We start from the raw sequence: 22,285 nt of genomic DNA, 5'->3' as shown, positions 1-22,285 counted from the left end.
TGGGTAGCCTATCCCTTCTCCAGGGGATCTTCCCGACCCAGGAATCAATCCAGGGTCTCCTGCATTGCAGGCCTTTTCTTTACCAACTGAGTTATCAGGTTATTCTTTACTGTATTAATAAAGAAGCACAAATATCACAATTATTTTTTAAACTGTATATTAATACAAAAAGTTTCCTTCGTAACTTTGTGGATGTTATACCTTTGTAAACTTGATTCTGAAAAGGGCCTTATGGGCTTTGAGAGATGTTGAGGTACATACGGATCCCCCTGCATTCAAAAGCTTAATGACACTCCCTAATATGCCCTTTTCTTTAAAGCAAATTATTTGTTGAAAAACCCTGGTCGTGTGACTTTGATGCTCTTCTCTCTTGACTTTGGTGCTCTTCTCTCCCTGGAAAGCTCATCCAGTCTCTTTATGCATGCAAATTTCTCTTTAACCCAACCTCCAGACTTACCCAGCAGCCCCTCTTAGTTGCTTGACATCCAATTCAGACTCAAGGGTTCTGCTTCCAAAGCTGAGCTCCTGGGCTCTCCCAAACCTGCCCCTCCCCCGCCAGCCCCATCCCGGGGATGGCACCTCCGCCCCTCCAGCTGCTCAGGCCACTCACCTCGGAGTCCTCCCTGCCATTCCAAAGACTCTTTCCCTCTTTCTCCATAAATCATTGCTGCTGCTGTTGTTTAGTTGGTAAGTCATGTCCAACTCTTTACGACCCCATGGAATGCAGCCCACTGGGCTCCTCTGTCCGTGGGATTTCCCAGGCAAGAATACTGGAGTGGGTTGCCATTTCCTTTCTCCAGGGGAATCTTCCCGACTCAGGGATCGAATTTGCATCTCCTGCTGGGCAGGCAGATTCTTTACCATTGAGCCACTTGGGAATCCCTCTCCATACATTATCCATCTACAGATTCCACCCACTCTGCTGTAGTAGGCAGAATAACGGTACCCCAAAGCAACTGGTTCTAATCCCTTATAAGGAAAAAGAGTGTGTGATGAAGTTAGGGATCCTGAGATGGGAAGATTATCCTGGACTGTCCAGGTGGGCCCTAAACAGCATCACTTGTAAGTGTCCTTATAGGCAGAAGCAGAGAGAGAGAAAGAAGCACGCATAGAGGAGGAAGCGATGTGAAGACGGAGGCTTTAAGACTGGAGCAGTAAGGCCACAAACCAAGTAGCGTCAGCAGACACCGGAAGCTGGAAGAGGTACGGAAGAATGCTCCCTGGGGGTCTCCAAGGGAGTGTGACCCTGCCCTCCCCTTGTTTTCAGCTCAGTGATACCAATTTCTGACTTCTGGCCCCCAGAACCCTGAGAGCATAAATCTTTGTTGCTGGGACCTTCCTTGTGGTACTAGTGGATAAGAATCCTCCTGGCAATGCAGGGGACACAGGTTCGAATCTTGGTCTGGGAAGATGAAGCCCACATGCCCCAGAGCTCATACTTTGCAACAAGAGAAGCCACCGTGACAAGGAGCCCATGCATCGCAAAGAAGAGTTGCCCCCTCTCATCCTAACTAGAGAAAAGCCCATTCAGCAACGAAGACCCAGCACAGCCAAAAATAAACACATAAATAAAATTATTTAAAAAATAGATTCCTATTGTTCTAAGCTGCCAAGTTCATGGTCATTTGTCCCAGCAGCTGCATTCTGCTGCCTCTCATCACCTTGTCACCCTTACACTGGCCCCACCCAAGCCATCGAAGCCCCCTCCCAGGTCTCCCATCTCCTACCTTGTCCCCAATGTCTGTCCCACACTTGCAGCCGTGGGGATCTATCTAAAACAGAAGGAGATCATGCTGAAAACCCTCCACTGGCTTCCCCCTAGCCTCAGAATCAAACCCAAACCCCTTACCCTAGGTTTTGTGGTCCTCTCTGATATGGCCTCACCTTATCCCCTGTCTCAGGATTGTTGGGAGGGTCACACGAGTGTGACCACTAGCACAGTAACTGGTAGAGGTGAGAGTGCTCCCCAAGGGGCTTCCCTGGGGGTTTCTGCTAAAGAATCCACCTTGCAATGTAGGGGACACGAGTCCAATCCCTGGTCTGGGAACTAAGATCCCACATGCCCCAACTACTGAGCCTGTGTGCCACAATGGAACAGCGAAGACCCATCACCACCAAATAAATAAAAGTGCCCATTAGGGCCGCACAGACGGTGCTTTGGGTCAGCACACGAGTCCAAAGTCCAGATTCCGTGATTTCTTTGTGATCTCTATCTGGAGACCACATTTCTCTAGGCCGCTGAGAAATGTGTTTTATGCATGTAAAACCCTCATGGGCATGGCACTCAGGAGGTATGCAGGCATAGGAGCTGGTATTGTGAGGACCACAAACAATATTTATTGTGTGCTAAAATGTGCCAGCCACTAAGGGCTTTCTCTCTTCTTCCTGCTCAGTTGCTTTTGTGTATTCATTTGAGTCTTTGAGATTCCGCGGAAGGTAGCCCGCCAGGCTCCTCTGTCCATGGGGATTCTCCAGGCAAGAACACTGGAGTGGACTGCCATGCCCTCCTTCAGAGGATCTTCCCAACCCAGAGATCGAACCCAGATTTCGGGAAGCCCATGAATTCTACAGTGGGTAGCCTATCCCTTCTCCAAGGAGTCTTCCCAACCCAGGAACTGAACCGGGATCTCCCATTGCAGGCCGATTCTTTACCAGCTGAGTTATCAGGGAAGGGAAGCCCACTCAGTTGCTTAGTCATATCAAACTTTTTGCCACCCTATGGACTGTAGCCCACCAGGCTCTTCTGTCCATGAGATTTTCCAGGCAAGAATACTGGAGTGGGTTGTCATTTCCTCCTCCAGGGGATCTTCCTGATCCAGGGATCAAACCAGTCTCCTGCGTTGTAGGCAGTGTTTTTACCGCTGAACAATGGTGGAAGGCCCAGTGGAATATTACTTGGTCATGAAAAGGAATGAAATTGGTTCATTTGTAGAGACGTGGATGGACTTAGAGTCTGTCATACAGAGTGAAGTCAGAAAGAGAAAAAGAATACTGTACATTAACACATATATGTGGAAGCTAGAAAAATGGTATCGATGATCTTATTTGCAAAACAGAAATACAGACACAGATATAGAGAATGGACATAAAGGCACCAAGGTGGGAAAGGATGGTGAGACGAACTGGGAAATTGGGATTGACCTATATTCACTGCTATATATGAAATGGATAACTAATGGGAACTTGGATGGCGCAGGAAACTCCACTCAGTGCTCTGTGGTGGCCTACACGGGAAGGAAACCCAAACAAACAGGGGTCAAAGTATCAATATAGCTGATTCATTTTGTTGTACAGTAGAAACTAACATATTGTAAAGCAACTATATTCCAATAAAAATTAATTTAAAAAGTCCCAGATCTTCCTGCCATGATGAGTGGGGTGTTTTGATAAGGGTGTTGTCTCTCTGAGCCCAGATCGTCTTGTCTGACTCTGAGGTGAAGAGTCCTGCTTCCAAAGTGTGGTCTGTGTGATAGCAATATTAGGCCTGTAAAAGGCTCGGGGCAGGTCTTGATGCACAGGAGGAGCTAACTAACAGGGCCTTGGGTATTGCTTCTCAGTTGTTCATTGGGTGCCCTGGATCTCCACTGTTGCCGTGGGCTCTCTCTAGCTGCAGTGTGAGGGACTCTCGTTGCGGTGGTTTCTTCTGTTACAGAGCATGGGCCCTGGGCCCGTGGGCTTCAGTAAGCTGTGGTTCTCATTAGTGGAGCTGCTCCGTGGCATGTGGAATCTTCCTGGACCAGGGATGGAGCCCGTGTCCCCAGCATTGGTGGACAGATTCTTATCCACTTCGCCACCAGGGAAGTCCTGTATTGTAGTTATTATTATTAACTGCTATTGTTTTTGTCCTGGTAATGCATGACACCCTCCCCGCCACCAGCCACACCTCCTGTATACCTCAGTATCCCCATCTGGGCAGGAGACTTCCAAGGGTCATGTCTGAATATCCCAAGGGCAGCTTAGGGGAGGGCTGTACCCTCTGAAGAATAGTGGGAAAGAGGGATCAGGGAGGCTAAGCAAGTTGCTCCCTCAGAGGCCCAAGCTGGGCTCCCAGGGGTCTGGGACAGAGAGACTCCTATTGATTCCCAGGTGGCGCTTGTGGTAAAGAACCTGCATGCCAATGCAGGAGACAAGAGATGTGGATTCGATCCCTGGGTCAGGAAGACCCCCTGGAGGAGGGCATGGCAGCCCACTGAAGTATTCTTGCCTGGAGAATCCCATGAACAGAGGAGCCTGGCCGGCTATGGTCCATAGCGTTGCAAAGAGTCGGCCACGACTGAAGTGACTTATCGCGCACATACACATTGATTCCACAGGAGTTTTTGTAGGGAGGGGCTCTGACCTTGATAACTAAGTCCAGGGCAGTGTCTGAGGCTCAGAGTGGGGGGACCAATGTGTCCACTGGTTGGTCCCACTGCCCCCCACAGTGTCCCTCCTGGATCTGAGGAGTCCTGAACAGACTGCCCAGACAAAAACTGGAGCCACAGTGCCCTCTGGTGGTCAAATCTTTGGGTTCTAGGTTGGGAGAAGTGCTTAAAGTGATTAAATTGCTTGTTACCAAGATTCGAGTGACAGGAAGATCAGGCATCACGGACACAAGAGGTCAGGACAGGAACTTGCCTTGTGTCTGGAGAGATCAGAGGGTCAAGATTTAAAAGATTTCCCTGAAACCTCCTCCAAGAAGCCCTCCCTGACCCCCAGACTGGTCAGGAACCTCCTCTGGGCTCCCCTAGCCCGTGTATTTCCTGACCCCTCTGCCTGTCTACCCTTGGCTGTCATTGTATAGTGAGGGGTCTGTTACCCGACAGGACTGCAAACTTAAGGCAAAGCCTAGGGCAGAGCCATCAGACATTTCATTGCTGGGCCTTCCCTGGTGGTCCAGTGGTTGAGAATCTGCCTGCCAATGCAGGGGACACAGGTTCGATCCCCAGTCCGGGAAGATCCCACAAGCCATGGAACAATGAACCCCGTGTGCCACAACTAGCAAGCCTGTGCTCTAGAGCCCATGTTCTGAAACCAGATAGTAGCCCTCACTCGCCACGACGAAAGACAAACCCGTGCACAGCAATGAAGATTCAGTGCAGCCAATACGTAAATAAGTAGTGCAAACACATCACTGCATGCCCACACAGGGCATGATTCTGTAGAAATGAACTTCTCCTTTCTTTTCGCCTTGAAGCTTTAGCTCCAGACCCTCTGCTGGGAAGGTTGTCTTAATTCAACAACGGCCCCCGCTGCTACCCTGGCCACCACCCTGGTCCCTTCAGATTGTCTAAGTGTCTATGTGTGTGGGAGGGCACAGCCTGGGGCCCACATGACTCTCTCTCTCCTTGCTGGTTGTGCTCCACAGAGCCAGACAGTGGGGAGAGACATGGAGCATAATGACTAATTGATTCATTTATTTATTCAACAAATAATTGTTGAGCACCTGCTATTTTTTAGGCCCTGTTTTAGGTACTGGGGAGAGAGCAGCGGATTAAATAACAACCTCTGCCTCATAGAGCTGGTATTCAAAGGAGTGGAGATGGCAATGAATCAAGTAAGTAAATCGGTCTATAGTATGAGGATGGAGTACTGTAAGTGTTGGGAGAAAAAGAAAGCTTTTTTTTTTTTTTAATGAATCTATGTGGCTACACCAGATCTTAGTTACGGCAACACAGGATCAGCATTTTGTTGTTCAGTCACTAAGTCGTGTCCGACTCTTTGTGACCCCATGGACTGCAGCATGCCAGGCTTCCCTGTCCTTCGCCATCTCCCGGAGTTTGCTGAAACTCATCCCATCGAGTCAGTAATGCCATCCAAACATCTCATCCTCCGTCGTCCCCTTCTCCTCCTGCCCTCAGTCTTTCCCAGCACCAAGGTCTTTTCCATATGGCAAAGACTGGCATACAGGATCTAGTTCCCTGACCAGGGATTGAACCCGGACTCCCTACACTGGGAGAGTGGAATTTTAGCCACTGGACCACCAGGAAAGTCCCAGGGGAAAAAAAAAAAAGCTTTCAAGAGGACATAGAATTTCTCAGGGATGCTGTTTTAGCTGAGGTTGTCTCTGAGGGAGTGACATTAATTAAGAAACCTGAATAAAGTCAGCATTGGAACCATGAAGATGCCTGGAGGAGGAGCATTCTAGGCAGTGAGAACAGCAGATGCAAAGGTCCTGTGGCTGATGTGGGGCCGGAGTGTTCCAGGAATAAGGAGGAGGCCAGTGCGGCTGGAGCAAAGTTAGTTCAGTTGCTCAGTCATGTCCAACTCTTTGTAAGCCCATGGACTGCAGAACACCAGCCTTCCCCGTCCATCACCAACTCCTGGAGCTTACTCAAACTCATGTCCATTGAGTAGGTGATGCCATCCGACCATCCAACCATGTCGTCCCCTTCTCCTCTCACCTTTGATCTTTCCCAGCATCAGGGTCTTTTCTAATGAGTCAGCAAAGCTAGTCAAGGAAAAGAAGGGAGATGAGATCAGAAATGGGGGTAGTGGGGGAGATTTCCCTGGTGGTCCAGAGTGTAAGACTCTGTGCTCCTAATATAAGGGGGCCAGGCTCCATCCTGGCTGGGGAGTAGATCCAGCACGCACACTGCAACTAAGAGTTTGCATGCCACACAACGAAGATCCTGGCGGCTGCAACTAAGACCCAGCACAGCCTAAATAAACAGAGGAAATGAGATGGAGGTTGGGGATCTGCTTAAGTAGGGCCCTGAGAGCATAGTGAGGACTTAGAACTTCATTCCAAGTGTGAAAGAAGTCATTGGAAGTTTTGAGCCAGACAGCGTGGTGATGCCAGCTGTTTTAGGCAGTTCACTCTGGCTACCCTGGAGAGAATAGTCAGGGACTGTCCAGGGGGAAGATGATGGGAGGAGGGAGTCCTAGGACGGAGGCTGTGAAGGGAGAAGGGTGAGTAGATTCTGGATCTATTTGTGAATGTAGAGATAACAGGATTTGATGATGGACTTGAGGTGTGTGTGAAAAAAGAAGAGTCAAGGATGATTGATTGCACTTGGAACAAAAATCCATTTTCTTTATAATGGCCTACAAGGCCCTACATAATCTGGTTACTTGCTCTCTGGCTAACCTTGTCTCCCTCCTCACTCACTCGACTCTTTTACACTAGCTTTCCACAATAATCTTTGAACTTGTCAAGCTTTTCCTGCTTCTGTGTATTGCATGGTGACAGCTTCTCAGGTCTCAGCTCAAATGTCACCTCCTCAGAGAAGCCACTTTCTTTATAGCACTTTCCACTCTCTGAAATTAACAGCTTGTTTGCCTGTTTATCATCTGTTTTTCCCCACTCACAGCTCAGCTCCTTGAGGGCAGCAATTCTGTCTGTTGTTCATGCTGTTTCCCCAGTGCCTAGAAGAGTGCCTGTCACTTAATAAATGAACAAAGGCATTGATTAACCCCTGTGCTTGTTTACAGACTGGCTTACAAAAGAAGAGACACCTAGAGAAGCAGGCAAAGACAAGAATACACGACAGACTCTGGGATCATCCACATACCCAGGGGAGATCCAGAAATCAGCGGCCACCCATTCCCACGCGCCCGTGGTTCTTGAAGGATGGAGAGCCAGAGCTGGGAAGGGAGCGCTCCATGGGAGGGAAAGGATGCTCTGGGGCGAGTCCAGTCCCGCCCTGTATCCTCAGTAGCCAATGGGCACACGGTTTTCCCGACGCCCCCTGGGACGTGTAGTCCGGACAGGGGCGCCCTCGGGCGCCGCCGAACGCCCCTAGACTCCACGTCCCGTCGTGCGCCGGGAGGTGCGGGGATTGGCCGAGCCCCGCCCCCGGCCCGCCCCGCTCCGCTCGCGCTGCAGCCCCAAGAATGAATGAAATCGTAGCGCGCTGGGCGGCAGAGCGGGCGGCGCAGGCCGGGCTGGGCCCGCGCGCAGCGGCAGCGGCGCCCCGGGCCGGAGGCGGCCCAGCCGAGCGGGCCATGGCCACCGCCATTCAGAACCCGCTCAAGTCGTGAGTGTCCCCGCCGTCCACGTCCCTCCATCCGCCCCCAACCCGAACCCTGCCCCCGCCCTCGCTGGGGAGGGGGACGCAGTGGGCGGATGGTAGTTGAATGGGCCCCCCAGCTTGTCCCCCTGTCCCCCCGGGGCGTGCCGCCACCCCCTGTCTCCCCCCTGGGGCTGGGGGCAGGAGCCACTCCAGGGTCGCGGGGGCGCCTCTTCTTTGTCGCTGTCAGTGAAGGAATGTGGCGCGGGCTGGGGGTGGCGGAGGCCGTTTCCCCACCCAGAGTGGGGGTAGGGGCTTCCTTCTCCTCCTCCGAGTCTCTGGGGGCGCCGGGTCTGCCCCTGCCTGGGGCTGGGAGTACGAATGCCTAAGTCCGGACCCTAGTCTCCCAGGTCTCTACCTCCTCAAAAGCATCTTTCTCTCTTTCCCCTCTCTTTCTCCCGGAACCTCGGTCTGCGCGGCCGCAGGGTGGGAGCTGAGACGTCGGGGGTCCCCAATTCGATCCCTGCTGTCTCCCCCGCTTTTTTTCCTTTCCGGGTCTTCAGGACCTAAAAGCCCCGACGCTCCGGTCAGTTTAGACCGTGGGCTCTCTGCCTCTCCCTGCCCGTACACATGTAATGAGAGCATCTCCTATCTCCTTGGGGACCGGATGCCTCGGGAGAGGGTGCTGGGAGCGCCCTCAGTCTCCGGGGATTCCCTCCGTTTCTCCCTGTCCGCGTGCCTCCTCCGAGCTTCGCTTCCTCCCGGACCCCGCGGCTGGCATCCTGGACGCCTGGGTTCAAACCTATGCTCTCTCCCAGCCCTCTCCTCTCCTGGCCAGCCCTCGCTCTCTCCACTTCTTCCCTCTCTTTCCGTCTCTCTCGCTCCTTCCTCGGGATCCCGAACTCCTGGGTCCCAGTGCTCCCCGCCCCCTTCCCCAACGGTGACAGCGGGCTGGGAGTGACAGGCGCGCGGCCGCTCCGGCTCTCCCTCCCCGGCTGGCGCGCGCGGCCCTCCCCTCCCCCGCTCCCCGGCCTGGCGGGGAGGAGGCGGAGGGCGAACGCCCGCGGCGCCGCACAAAGGGGCCGGGGCGACCTCCCCCACCCTCCCCCCAGCCCCTCGCCTCCGCCACCTTGACCTTGAGCTACGGGTGCTGGGGGTTGGGGTGGGGGAGGGGCTCGGGGCGCCCCCCGCCCCCACCCTCCGGAAAGGCTGTGCCTAGGGTGGCCGGACCTAAGGCCCCCAGTAGCTTCGGGTTTCTGATGGTGGGGGGAGTTGGGCCATGGAGGGGGCCGGGCCTTACAAGCTCGCGCCTACACGTGTGGCTTTGCGGAGAGCCAAGCCGGCTTGGAGGGCGTGTGTGGGGTTGGGGTAGGCGTGAGACAGTGTGTAACGGTGACACTTCTGCCTCCCTCTCGCTCTTAATTCCTCAACACAGACGTGTTACCCCTATCAGGGACACCCTCAAACTGGCTGGCACTGGGCTCGTGTGCAGGTTGGTGGATCTATAGGTATCCAGACCTCCTCACTTTGACCTCTTGGAGTAGGTGTGGGGCAGCCATTGCGGGGGGCCTGAAGACCTGAGTAAGCTTGGGGGTGGGAGTGCCAGTAGCCCTCTCTGCACTCACCTTCTGAGGGATCTACAGGAGGTGAGGGGAGGGAAGGGGCTGGCTCCTGAGAGAATCCAGTCCCCTTAGGAATGGGCTCTGGAGGGTTCTGACTGCCTGTATTGGAACCCTATCTTGAGCACTAACCACCTCCCCACCTTGAGCCTCAGCGTTACCATCTGTGAACTGGGGCATCATTACAGTTCTTATTATCTCATGGTTGCTGCTGTGATGTTTGTAAAGCACTTGGTACTGAGCCTGACTCTGACTAAATGTAGTGAGAGTGTCAGTTGTGTCTTGACTCTTTGCGACCCCATGGACTGGAGCCCGTAAGGCTCCTCTGTCCGTGGAATTCTTCTGGCAAAGATACTGGAGTGGGTTGTCATTTCCTTCTCCAGGGGATCCTCTCGACCCAGGGATCAAACCCGGGTCTCTTGCATTGGAGGCAGATTCTTTACTGTTTAGTATCGATGTTGATTTCACTTGTGGTCCAGTTTCCACACACGGCATGGGGGGATGGGGACAGGACTGTTTGGACATGGGAGCTTGACTGCGGCTGAGGGGTCTGAGAGGGTGACTAGGGGTAAGGAAGGGGAGAGAGACCCTTCTCTAGGTGTCAGCTGTGGGTCAAATTGCACTGGTGGACAAGGGCCTCCAGGGAGCTGATGGAGTGTTCTGTACTCAGGCTCCAAGCTGAGCAAAACTGATGCCAAGGTTCTGGGGTGAGCCAGGTGGCTGAGGCTAGAGGTGTGGGGGAGCAAGTGTAAGTATGTATTGGAGGCTGGTGGGAGGTGACAGAGGAAGGTGGCAAGGGCTCTTGGAGCTGAGCTGGTGGGTTGCGGGGAGCAGGGCTCACTGTGGATGAGATTGGGGTAGCCACTGTAGGGGACCTGGAGGCCAGAGTGACTGTGAGGTGCCAGTGTCCCTGTGGCACTGTGTGATCTGTGACGCAGAGTGAGGTGCCTCACCCCCTTGCCATCTGCTCTAGGCCAGATGTGAAGCAGAGACCCACTCCCTGCTTTGGGGGTTTGAGGAGAGGGAGATCAAGGCCTTACCTGAGAGAGATGGGGGAGAGCCTGTGGAAGGGGTCTAAGACTAGAGGTGTGTGTGTGTGTGTGTGTGTGTGTGTGTATTTTCTTTTTTGTTTTGGGGTCATGCCTTGCTGCCTGGAGGATCTTAGTTTCCTGACCAGGGATTGAACTCATGACCCCTGCACTGGGGAGTGTGGAGTCTAAACCACTGGACCACCAGGGAAGTGTGTGTGTGTGTGTGTGTGTGTGTGTGTGTGTGTTTAGAAGTGACCATGGGTGTGGAAGACCTGGAGGGGCCTCTCTCATCAGGGAGGTAGGTGGGGGCATCAAGAGACAAAAGAGGTGAGGGCTTTGAGGCCTCTTCCGTCTGCTGGAGAGCTCCCTGGTAGACAAGGACATTTGTGGGCCTTTTTATCCATGCAAGGGCTCAAACCTGAACAGGAACTTTGGATGGGGGTGTGGGTTTGGTGTGGGTGAGTGGGATTTGGCAAGTGCTGTGACTCCAAAGGTCAGCTTCCTCTCTGGGCATCCCTTAGGGTGGAGTGGCAGAAAGAAGGGGGTGACCCACGTGATACAGACATCTGGGCGAGTGAATACTTATCTTAGTCTCACTTTCAAGCAAACACCAGGGGCTGACGGCATGCGACTCTACTTCCTCCGGGAAAATGGGGGTAATGGTAATATCACCCTGGTGGGTCATTATGAGGATCAGGTGGGTGAATCTCTGTTAAAGAACTGTGCCTGCACTTGGTGGCTACTCAGTATATTTATTCTTAACAAATATTTTGTAAGCATCTATTATATGCCAAGCTTCCCTGGTAAAGTAAATCTGCTCAGAGGGTAAAGAATCTGCCTGCAATCCAGGAGACTCAGGTTTGATCCCTGGGTGGGGAAGATCCCCTGGAGGAAGAAATGGCAACCCACTCCAGTATTCTTGCCTGGAGAATCCCATGGACAGAGAAGCCTAGTGGGTTACAGTTCATGGGTCACAAACAGTCGGACACGACTGAGTGACTCACACACATATGTCAAGCGTTATTCTTTCTAATAATGGTTAGCTATCACCATTTTACATCTTAGTACATATCAGGTCCTCTTCGTGGAATGAATGAATTTATTGAACACCTACTACCTGCCAGGTACCTTTTGTTTTGTTTGTTTGTTTGCTAAACTGCATGGCATAAGGGATCTTTGTTCCCCAACCAACCTGTGCCCTCTGCAGTGGGAGTGCGGAGTCTCAACTGCTGGCTGCTGCTGCTGCTGCTAAGTCGCTTCAGTCGTGTCCGACTCTGTGCGACTCTATAGATGGCAGCCTACCAGGCTCCCCTGTCCCTGGGATTCTCCAGGCAAGAATACAGGAGTGGGTTGCATTTCCTTCTCCAATGAATGAATATGAAAACGGAAAGTGAAGTCGCTGTCGTGCCCGACTCTCAGCGACCCCATGGACTGCAGCCCGCCAGGCTCCTCTGTCCATGGGATTTTCCAGGCAAGAGTACTGGAGTGGGGTGCCATTGCCTTCTCCTACTACTGGACCAACAGTGAAATCCCCGTCAGATGCCTTTTGAAGCAATTTACCAATATTTAAGGGCTTCCCAGGTGGTGCTAGTGGTAAAGAACCCTCCTGCCAATGCAGGAGACATAAAGAGTCCCTGGATTGGGAAGATCCCCTAGAGGAGGGTATGGCAACCCACTCCAGTATTCTTGCCTGGAGAATCCCACAGACAGAGGAGCCTGGCGGGCTACAGTCCGCGGGGTCATAAAGAGTCAGATACGACTGAAGCGACTTAACACATGCACACCCCAATACTTACTCATTCAATGCTCACAATAATCCAATGAGGTATCATCCTTATTTTACAGATGAGGAAACTGATTCCCAGAAAGATTATTTGCCCAGGGTTACATGGCCACCAAGTGGTAGAGTCAGAATTTGAACCCATGAAGGGTGGCTACAGCACACACATAACTGGCACGGCTGCTGTCAGGCCGGGGAAGGGGCTGAGTCGGGCGTGGTCCCTGTGAGAGAGACAGCCCCGACGGTGACCAGAGGCCGGGGACCGAGAGGGTGCTCTGGAGCTAGGAGGGACTCGGGGGAGAGGCGGCGGCAGGGAGCCATGCGTTGGCGGGACGTTTGCGTGGGCATCTGTACGTTGTCTCTAAGTCTCCTGGCACTCAAGTGTTTGTGTGAGTGCAAATGTATGCGAGTCTATGCGAAGGTGTGGGAGAGGGAGTGTGCGTGAGTCTGCGTGGGAGGCTGTGAGTATATGTGTGAATGTGTGTGTAAGTCGCCGTGTGTGGGTGTGTGTGAGCCCAGGTGTGCATGCGTGAGTGTAGACCCATGTGCGAGACTCCGAGGTGTGCATGGGTGAGCGTGCGCGAGTGGCTATGCGTGCCTCGAGCCCCATCTCTGACCGGCTTCCCGCTGGGGTCCCGCCTGCCGCAGGCGGGGAACTACGACTCCCAGCATGGCCCGGGCGGGCCCGCCCCGCCGCCCTGATTGGCTGTGGCCCCGGTGCTCCCGCCCCCCGGGAATGAATGGATGGGCGGCCTCAGCGCCCGCCCGAGCGCTGGGAGGACCGGCCCGGCGGGGACCTGCTGGGGGCAGGACCCGGGGAGCAAGATGGCCACGGTCATCCCCGGCCCCCTGAGGTGCTGCGGGCCGGCGGGAGGCGGGGGAGGGAGCGCGGGCGGATCGCGCGGGCGTGTGTGTGTGTGGCGGCTGGGGGTGGGGCCGATGGGGTGTCTGGGGGGCTGTCACCGTGGGCCGGGCTGCGCGGGGTTGCGAGTGTGTGTGACTGTGGGTCTCTGGCAAGAACCGTGTCCGACGCGCTGCTTTTGGAGGAGAGGAGAGTGTGCGGAACTCCGAGTCCTCTTCGGGAAAAGGGGGTCATGTCCCGCCCTGAGACCCCCGGGGTTGGGGAGAAGGTGAAATGGACTAGGGGCGCGGGGACCTTGGTAAACTTGAGTGAAGCTCACAGTACCTTTGTCTTGGGATATGGAGTGTGTGTCACTTGTTCGGATTCTGGTGTTTTTTATTTTTTTTGGATATGTGTGTGGATGTGTATTTGGTTTCTTTTATTCTACTCTAGGTATCTTTGGATATTTGAGTCTTTGAGTGTGTGTGCATGTCCTTTGAAACTGTGCCTCATTTGTGTTCTGTGTCTTTGGATATGTAGGCATTCCTGTATTTATGTGCAAATTTTTGTGTGAATATGGGTGGATTTGTTTCTACATTGAGTATATGTGTATCTTTGTGTATTTGAATATGTGGTATTTTAGATGTTGGTTTCTAAATTATTGTGTATCTTTGTGACTGTGTGTGTGTATCCTGTGTGAATCTGTGTGATTTCTTTGTATAGTGTATCTGAATTGTGTGTGATTTGGGTTGTGTATTTGGATATGTGTGTAAGTGCTTAAACGGGTAGTTTGTTTTAACATTTTTTCTCTTAACATTGTGTACCTGTGTCTTTGGATGCATGAGTGAGTGTGAGTGACTGTGGTGTGTAATCTGTTTACATGTTGTGTGTCTTTGTGTGGGTGATTGTTTATGTTGTGTGTCTTTGGATATGTGATATATATTTGTGCATGGACACGTGTGTGATCTGTTTGTTTCTACACTATGGAACTTGAGAGATCTGTATTTTTCAGAAGATATTTGTGTGTGCCCATATGTGAGATGTGTCTGTTTCTCCCTTTGTGAGTCTTGGGATATGTCTCTCTTTGTGTGTGAATCCTGTGCGACTATGTGTGATACATTTGTGTTGTGGATTTGGATATGTGCCTGAATGGATGTGTCCTGGTGTATCTTTATCTGTTCCTATATTGTATCCACTCCTTGGCTCGAGGCCCGCTTGATTCCCGGGTTGGGGGCGCCTGGGTCCCGACCGGAGGGGAGAGGTGAGGTTGGAGGAGTCGGCCCACCCATTCCCGACGGGTGGGCTGGGGGAGGGGTGCTGGGCGACCGGGTGCTCCTGCCCTTGCTGACAGCCGCCCGCCGGCTTACCCGCCCCTCGCAGCCTAGGCGAGGACTTCTACCGCGAGGCCATCGAGCACTGCCGCAGCTACAACGCGCGCCTGTGCGCCGAGCGCAGCCTGCGCCTGCCCTTCCTCGACTCGCAGACCGGCGTGGCCCAGAACAACTGCTACATCTGGATGGAGAAGACCCACCGCGGCCCGGGTACCGGCCGGGAGGGCGGGGTTGGGGCGGGGCGGCGGCTTCCCAGCCGCGTTCTTACCGCCCTTCTTACTCCAGGTTTGGCCCCCGGACAGATCTATACGTACCCGGCCCGCTGTTGGAGAAAGAAACGGAGGCTCAACATCCTGGAAGACCCCAGACTCCGGCCCTGCGAGTACAAGATCGGTAGGTGGGGCTCCGTCCTGTGCCTGGGGTGGCCCCTGTGGGTGCCCACACCACTGGCTGATCAGTGTGTTGATGCCCTTGTGCGTCTGAGCATCTGCCTTTATCTCCCTCCTGGCCCACGTCTGAGTGACGGGCTGCGTCTGCTGGTGTGTGTCTGGGGGTAGTACAGACACTCTCCAGTTTTCCCTGAGTATTTTGAACTGCGTCTTCTACTTGGACCCAGGTGTATTCCTGGACAGAGCGTGGTATCTGTTTTGTGTGTCCAGGTGTATCCCATCCTTGTATATCTCTTCCCTTGTGAGTTGGGATGTATTAGAGTATCTGCCTGTTCTTTCCTGTGGATGTCTGAGTGTGTGTCTGGGTGTGTCAGTGTCTGGTTGTAACTTTTTCCATTTGCAGTACAGCGTGTCTTGGTGTCTGTGTCTCTTTTCAGGTGTTTCCAGGCTTATTTCCTCTTAAGTGTGTCTGGTCTATCTGTTCCTGAGTGTCTCTCTTCCTTTGAGTGCCAGATGCTCTGGAATGTCTGGGAGAGTCTTGTCCCTGAGTGTCTGTTTGGAGTGTCAGGTGTGTTTCTGCCCGTGTCTGCTGCGCCATGAGTGTCTGGCTTTATCACTTCTCAAATGTGTCCAGCACTGATAGAGTCACTGGCTGTTTCTCTTCCCTGGCTCAGGTATAACCAAGGATCTGTGTGGGTCCAGGCAGGTGTACTGGCGTGTCCATCTGGCTCTGTCTTCCTGGGTGTGTCTGATTGTCCCAGAGGGACTGTCTGTATCACCTGTGTGTATGAGTATCCATCTGAGTGATTCTCTGGTGTCTCTCCCCTAAGTATGTTCAGGTGTTTGGTAGGGTTTGGTTGTGTTTTCCCCATGTGGTCTGGGTTTATCTGATGGTCTAATGTTCTCTTTTGGAGTGTCTCTGAGTGTGCCCAAGGGTCTGGCTATGTCTCCTCCGTGAGTCTAGGTGTATCTGAGTGTCTGGGTGTACCTCTTCCCTTGTGTTTCTGGCTGTCTCAGATGATCTGTCTGTATCTCCCTTGTGTATGTCCATGTGTGTCCTGTTTGAATGTCTCTTCTCTCCAGTTGTGGGGGGTCTGGGTGGGGTCTCCTACTTGTATTATGTAGTTATATAGGAGGGTCCGGCCATGTTTCTCCTGAGTATGTCCAATGGTCTCTGATGGTCTGACTGTGTCTTCTCCAGGGTCTGGGCATCCTTAGGATGTGTGGAAGTAATGAGGGTGGTATGGATGGTTGAGTATTTGAGTCTGTTGCTGGTTGAGTGTGGGAAAGCCTCTTTCCTCCAGAAAAGAGCATGATTCCCCAACCTGGGCAGTCTGAGGAGTCCTCCAGGGACAAGTTCTTCACCTGACCCCCCTCCTACCTACCGTGGTCTTGTCCCCAGACTGTGAAGCGCCACTGAAGAAGGAGGGTGGCCTCCCTGAGGGGCCAGTCCTTGAGGCTCTCCTGTGTGCCGAGACAGGGGAGAAGAAGATAGAGCTGAAGGAGGAGGAGACCATTATGGACTGTCAGGTAGGACTGCCCAGCCCCCACCCATCCAGGAGCTGTGGCTGCCCTCTCAACCGGCCTGTGTCCTGGCCCATCTTGCTCCTGCTCTGAAATCTCCCCTGATTCCCTAGGACCTTTGAGCATCCTGTCTCCATCCCTCCACACTTCATCTCTTTTTGGGAAGACCTCCTAACTTGCCCTGCCACCCCTGATCTTTGCTGTGTCCAGAACTACCTCCCAAAGCAGAACAATACCCCGTTTCTTGACCCCAGTCTCCCTTCTCCTGGTGCCCAGAAACAGCAACTGTTGGAGTTTCCGCATGATCTTGAAGTGGAAGACCCAGAGGATGACATGCCCAGGAGGAAGAACAGGGCCAAAGGAAAGGTATTACTCCCAAACCTCCCCCCATCACCCTTCCCCTCAAGGCAGGTTCCATTGATTGCTTATGCAGTGTTCAGACCCTGCCCCAATTTTACCTTATTTAACTCTCAGAGCAGCTTGAAGGGGTAGGGGATTTTTATACCCATTTTATAGATGAGGAAATTGAGACTTGGGCATATTAAGCCATTTGCAAAACAGAGATTGTACAGGGGGTTAGAGCTATCTTCCTACACGTGGCACAGATGAGAAAATGGAACCTCTGAGAGGTCAAGAGAGTTACTCTAGACTCACAGCTAGGAAGTGGCAGAGCTGTGATTGGGCTTTCAAGTCCAAATGGTGAAAATTGTTTTAGTTTCTTCCCTTTCTTGGCCCCTCACTCCTGACTTTCCCCTCAGGCATACGGCATCGGGGGGCTCCGGAAACGCCAGGACACCGCTTCCCTGGAGGACCGAGACAAGCCGTATGTCTGTGATAGTGAGTCCTTCTGAAGAGGGGGGAAGAGAGAGAGAGAGAGTGGGACCCAGAGACCTTGCCCCCAACTGGCCCCCTTCCCTCCCGTTCTGGACCCTGGCAGAGGGGGGAGGTGTGATCCTGGAGGCCAGGGTGGAGGCGGCAGGGGCTGGAGGGCTGACCGGCCCTCCCTGCTCACTCTCCAGTCTGTGGGAAACGGTATAAGAATCGGCCAGGGCTCAGCTACCACTACACCCACACCCACCTGGCTGAGGAGGAGGGGGAGGAGAACGCCGAACGCCACGCCCTGCCCTTCCACCGGAAAAACAACCATAAACGTGAGCAGGCGGGCAGGGCGTGGGGTGGTGAGGGGCCCTGGGAGTGGGGGCTAAGGAGCCTGGGAGGGAGGGGGCACATTAGACATTTCTGGAAAATCTCCAGCTCAGCGGTCCCCTCCCCCCACCAACCATGGGGATGCTGGCTCTGGGGTTGCCATGGCAACCAACCATCTCTCCCTCGCTCCCGGCCGGGCGTAATATTTCTGGGTCTGATTTATTGTTTCAATTAGAGCTTGGGGAGGGGGGTGATAGATGACTCCCTCCCTCCCTGCCTCCCTTCCTCCCTTCTCTGCTGAGCTTCGGCCAAGGGGCAGGGGCCGTGGCCTGGGAACCCTTGGCATCCGCCCATGCCAATCCAGTGCCAACCTTGACAGCTGAGGGATGGGGGAAGGCTTGGGGAGAGGCTCTGCCAGTGGAGGAACCATCCTCCCACCCATTCCTCGGTGGGAGAGAGCAGTCTCTTCATCCCACCCCTACTACACACCCAGGCACCTCTGTGTTCAGAATTTTCCTTCTGAGTGTCTGTTTCCATACCAGATCGTGGCCAGTGGCCTCTACCTAATTTTTATTTAGTTGGGGCTTCGTTGGGAGTGGCTGTCTGGCAGAAGTGCGTACGGGCAGGGGAAGCAGGGGGCTTGTACCTGCCAAGTTTTTACCTAATAAAGAGGACCTGTCAGTCGTTTTCAGAGAGTTGCAAGGTCCTGATGAGAATTACCTGGGCTCCCTGCAACTCTCTTTTGCTGCTGGATGCAGCTTAGGGTAGCGGCTCCCTCTCCTCACCTCCTCCATGCCTGGACAAGGGGTCCACCCCTGGGGCCGAGGCCGTGGGCAGGGTGGAGCCTTGCCTGTGGTGAGAGCCCCTCTCTCTGTCCCCCTACCCCCAGAGTTTTACAAAGAATTGGCCTGGGTCCCTGAGTCACAGAGGAAACACACAGGTAGGGACGCCTCCCTCTGCCCCTACTTCTGTAGCAGCCTTGGACTGAGGGTCCCTTCCTGCCCCTGCCAACCCCTGCCTGCTGTCTTTCAGCCAAGAAGGCGCCTGACGGCACTGTCATCCCCAACGGCTACTGCGACTTCTGCCTGGGGGGCTCCAAGAAGACGGGGTGTCCTGAGGACCTCATCTCCTGTGCTGACTGTGGGCGATCAGGTGATGCCCCCCACCTGAGGCTTCTGGGGGCTGGGGTGGAGAGACTCCAGATCTGGAGGGCAGGAAGCAGAGGAGAGAGAATTGGGGGGACGCAGAGCATCCTGGTGGATGCACAGAGCTGACTCAACTGCTGAGGACTGTGGGGAGCTCAGTGGGGTCAGGGAGGCTCTGGGAACAATGGAACGCGGTTGTCATGGCATTGTGGGCACCGGCAGGGGGTCTGGCATGGGGAACAGTGAAAGATAGCTGCCAAAACACCAGGGGGTAGTGGGCTGTGATAGCGAGTAACGGATTGCCAGCAGCGCCTGGATGCTGTGGACAACAGAGGGCGCTTGCCGTGGAGTTGTGGTTAATAGAATGTGGTTTCCCAAGGTGGACTTGGGGGTAAGAGACTGTGGTTGCTCAGCACAGTGGCTAACGAATTGTGGTTGTCATGGTATTAAGGGTAGTGAAATACGGTTGTCATGGCGATTGGGTGTCGTGGTGGCCTGGGGTCGTGGCTGTGGGTCTGCGCTTGGGTGGTGGGACAACCAGAGGGTTGACACGCTCCACAGTCATGTTGGTAATGTTGTGGTTGCTGTGGTGTGTGTAATGGCCTTGGGCTGCAGGGAACCAGGGTGTGGGGACCCCTCTGTGGAAGGCAGTTGCCATGGCATCGTGGCTGGGAGACTGTGGTTGCCACGTTCTGCGGTTAAGGGAACGGGTTGGCCACTCTGCTGTGGCTAATGGAATGTGGCTGCCTCAGCACAGCGGTTCACAGAACGTGGCTGCCCCGGTGTTGTGGGTGGTAGAAAGTGGTTGCCACAGCACCCTGGGTAATGGAATGCGGTTGCCATGGTGTTCTGGGGAGCAGAGTGTGGTTGCCATGGTGGCCGGGTAGGAGACTGGTGGCCAGGGCGGCGCTGCCTGCGGAACAGGCGCGGGGCACCGTGGGCTGGGCGGGGTCAGGCCTTGTGAGCCAGGGGGTGGGGGCTGAGCCCCCAGGGGCTTCCCCAGGGTCAGCAGCCACCAGGGGCGCGGCAGCCCCTAACCGCATCCCTGCCCCTCGGCCCCCAGGACACCCCTCGTGTTTACAGTTCACGGTGAACATGACGGCAGCCGTGCGCACCTACCGCTGGCAATGCATCGAGTGCAAGTCCTGCAGCCTGTGCGGCACCTCGGAGAACGACGTGAGTACCCGTCCGCTCCTCCCCGGGACCTGCCCGCGCAGCCTCCCCGCCTGGCACCGCCCCCTCCGCCAGCTGGGCCTAAGCCTTTCCCCGGCCCTCCCTCGTGAACACCAGTTAACCTGTATTATTATTATTGTTAGTGGCCATTAATTGAACCCGGCACTTAACACTCTTCACTCTCTGAGTGCTCCCAACCACCCTGAGGTAGGTGCTCTTGTTCCCACTTCACAGAGAAGACACCGCGCTCAGAGAGGGGAATACACTTGCCCGAGGTCACCCAGCTAGGGACATGGTTCTGCTGGGACCTGAACCCATGGCTTCCAGTCCATCTCAGTGTCGTTTTCAGTGTCCCACAGAATCCTATAAAACCCAGACTACAAACGACAAACTGATGGTCCTCAAGGGCGTTTGGTGTGGCCCAGCAGGGTTTTGCAAAGATGACCTTCTCAGAGCCCTTTGTGTCTTGCAAGAAGACACCTCCCCCAGCCCCTTTGACCTGGCCCCTGCCCCCGCCCCCCACCCCGGTTTCTGGTGCCCGTGCCCCAGGGTGCCAGCTGGGCGGGTCTCACCCCCCAGGACCAGCTGCTGTTTTGTGACGACTGCGATCGGGGTTACCACATGTACTGCCTGAGTCCTCCCATGGCGGAGCCCCCAGAAGGTGAGAGAGGAGGAGGGTCTGACATGGGGGTGGGGGTGGGGGCAGCCCTGCCCAAACCCGACCCAACTCCCTGTCCTCTGCCCGCCCCACAGGGAGCTGGAGTTGTCACCTCTGTCTTCGGCACCTGAAAGAGAAGGCGTCTGCCTACATCACCCTCACCTAGGCCTGGCTCTGGCTCGCCCGGACCTCTGGGGTGATGCCTGTCTACCTGCCTCTCCTCTCGGAGCTCCTCCACTCTCTCCCCATCCTTAATGCCCCACAGTGGGAGGGGCGGGGGGAGTCAGAGAGGGGGCCGGGCCACCCCCTCCCCTCTGTGCAAGTGGAATGTTTGCCCTGTGGGTTGGTGGGCCCAGCAGGGTCCTCTCCCTTCCTCCTCCTTCCTCACCCCCTTGGCAAATGGGTACCAGGGCCTTCTGCTCCCCTCAAAGCCATACCCCGCCTCTAGGCGGGCACGAGGGGTGGTGGATGCCGGCTAGGGGCATGGACAAAGCCTTTTTCTAAAGAAAAAGTCAAAAACTTAAAAAAAAAAAAAGAAAGAAATTAATATATAACAAAGAGTCCTATAAGGTCTGGCTGGGTGGAGGGGGCACTGCTGAGCGCATCTACTGGGCACCAGTCTACGCCAGCGTCCTGCCTGGCGGCCCCTCCCCCCAGCCCCTGGAGTTACAGCTGTCCCACCTCCCCACCCAAGACGGGCACCATCCCTTCCTTGTGCCCCGGGCCGGGGGGTGTGGTGTCCACCCCTCACCCCCTCTCGGTGCCCACCGTGGATACTGCATGATGACGTGAACCATGGTTTTGAATTCCGTTCCTGCTCCCTCCCCCAGAGCCCTGCCCGCCTGTGCCCACTCCGTGCCTGCCGGCCTTGGCTGGCCGTCGCCGGTGGGGCGAGGCGGGCCCCTGCCCAGCGTCTGCTGGAATGAGAAGCACAGACTTTGCAACGGACTAGATTCTCCCCCTTCCTCTGCCCGCCCCACCCCTGCCACCCTCGCTGGCCACTTTCGGGTCGCGAGGGGGCGTGGTTGTTTCTTGTGGTTGTGTGTGTTTGTTGTTCGGGTTTTAAAAAAAAAAAGGGAAATCGAGACTGCAAGTGGGAGAAGTGGTGGACTTGGGGGAGTCTCCCCCCAGTCCAGGCGTGCCCACCCCCCCTTGTTAACGAGTCTCCTTTATTGCCTGCCTCTGCTGTGAATTAACTTGTTCTGTGTATTAAAGTGGGGCTGACCCCTCTGCCCACGGCGTCGGCTTCATTCTCCAGGCTGCTTTGGGGCCTCGTGAGGGGAGAAGCAAAGGAGGTGAACAGCTGGAGTGGGGCCCCTACCTCCATCTCCCTCCCAGCTCCCCTCGGCACCCCTGCCTTTCTCTGGCTTTGTCCCAGCTCCTCCCAGCCTCGCTGGAAAGGAGAAGAGGGGAGGATGGGGTAGAGGGGAGGAGACAGGCGAAGAGGGGGGGATGGGGAAGAGGGGGCTCCCACCCAGCCAGCTGTGGTTGCCCTGGCAACCGACTGCTGCAGCTGCAGCGGGAAGCAGTGACGGGGGGAAGGGAAGGGATGGAGAGATGAAGACACCCTCCCCTCCGGGCTACAGGAGGGAGCAGGGGGACCCGCCTAGGGCCTCACCCTAGGACCAGACATCCCCTGGAGCTCCCCATCCCCACTGTGGGGCCAAGGACAGATAGGAAGGGCCAAAGGAAAGGGCAGTGAAGATTCAGGGATGTC

At 54.8% G+C, this 22,285-nt stretch overlaps 1 protein-coding gene across 11 annotated transcripts; it reads left to right on the top strand.

The window, feature by feature from the left end:
* On the top strand, positions 858 to 21,814 carry DPF1 (double PHD fingers 1). 11 transcript variants are annotated; one of them, XR_001919484.1, is made up of 14 exons: positions 858 to 1,203; positions 5,440 to 5,536; positions 7,414 to 7,958; positions 14,583 to 14,743; positions 14,819 to 14,926; positions 16,325 to 16,452; positions 16,723 to 16,812; positions 17,205 to 17,283; positions 17,466 to 17,597; positions 18,482 to 18,532; positions 18,625 to 18,744; positions 19,821 to 19,913; positions 20,490 to 20,571; positions 20,664 to 21,814. XR_001919484.1 is itself a non-coding variant. In XM_018062317.1 (14 exons), the coding sequence occupies exons 3-14, from the start codon at positions 7,816 to 7,818 to the stop codon at positions 20,732 to 20,734; spliced, it is 1,278 nt and encodes a 425-aa protein (XP_017917806.1). In that variant the 5' UTR covers positions 858 to 1,203; positions 5,440 to 5,536; positions 7,414 to 7,815; the 3' UTR covers positions 20,735 to 21,814. The 11 variants fall into 11 exon arrangements, 9 of the variants coding, with proteins under 9 accessions (XP_017917806.1, XP_017917804.1, XP_017917810.1 ...); XR_001919483.1 differs by having other exon boundaries at positions 20,460 to 20,571; XM_018062317.1 differs by having other exon boundaries at positions 19,801 to 19,913.

Source organism: Capra hircus, chromosome 18, assembly GCF_001704415.2.
Source record: "Capra hircus breed San Clemente chromosome 18, ASM170441v1, whole genome shotgun sequence".
Lineage (NCBI taxonomy): Eukaryota > Metazoa > Chordata > Mammalia > Artiodactyla > Bovidae > Capra > Capra hircus.
This window is presented reverse-complemented; position numbering and strand designations above follow the sequence as displayed.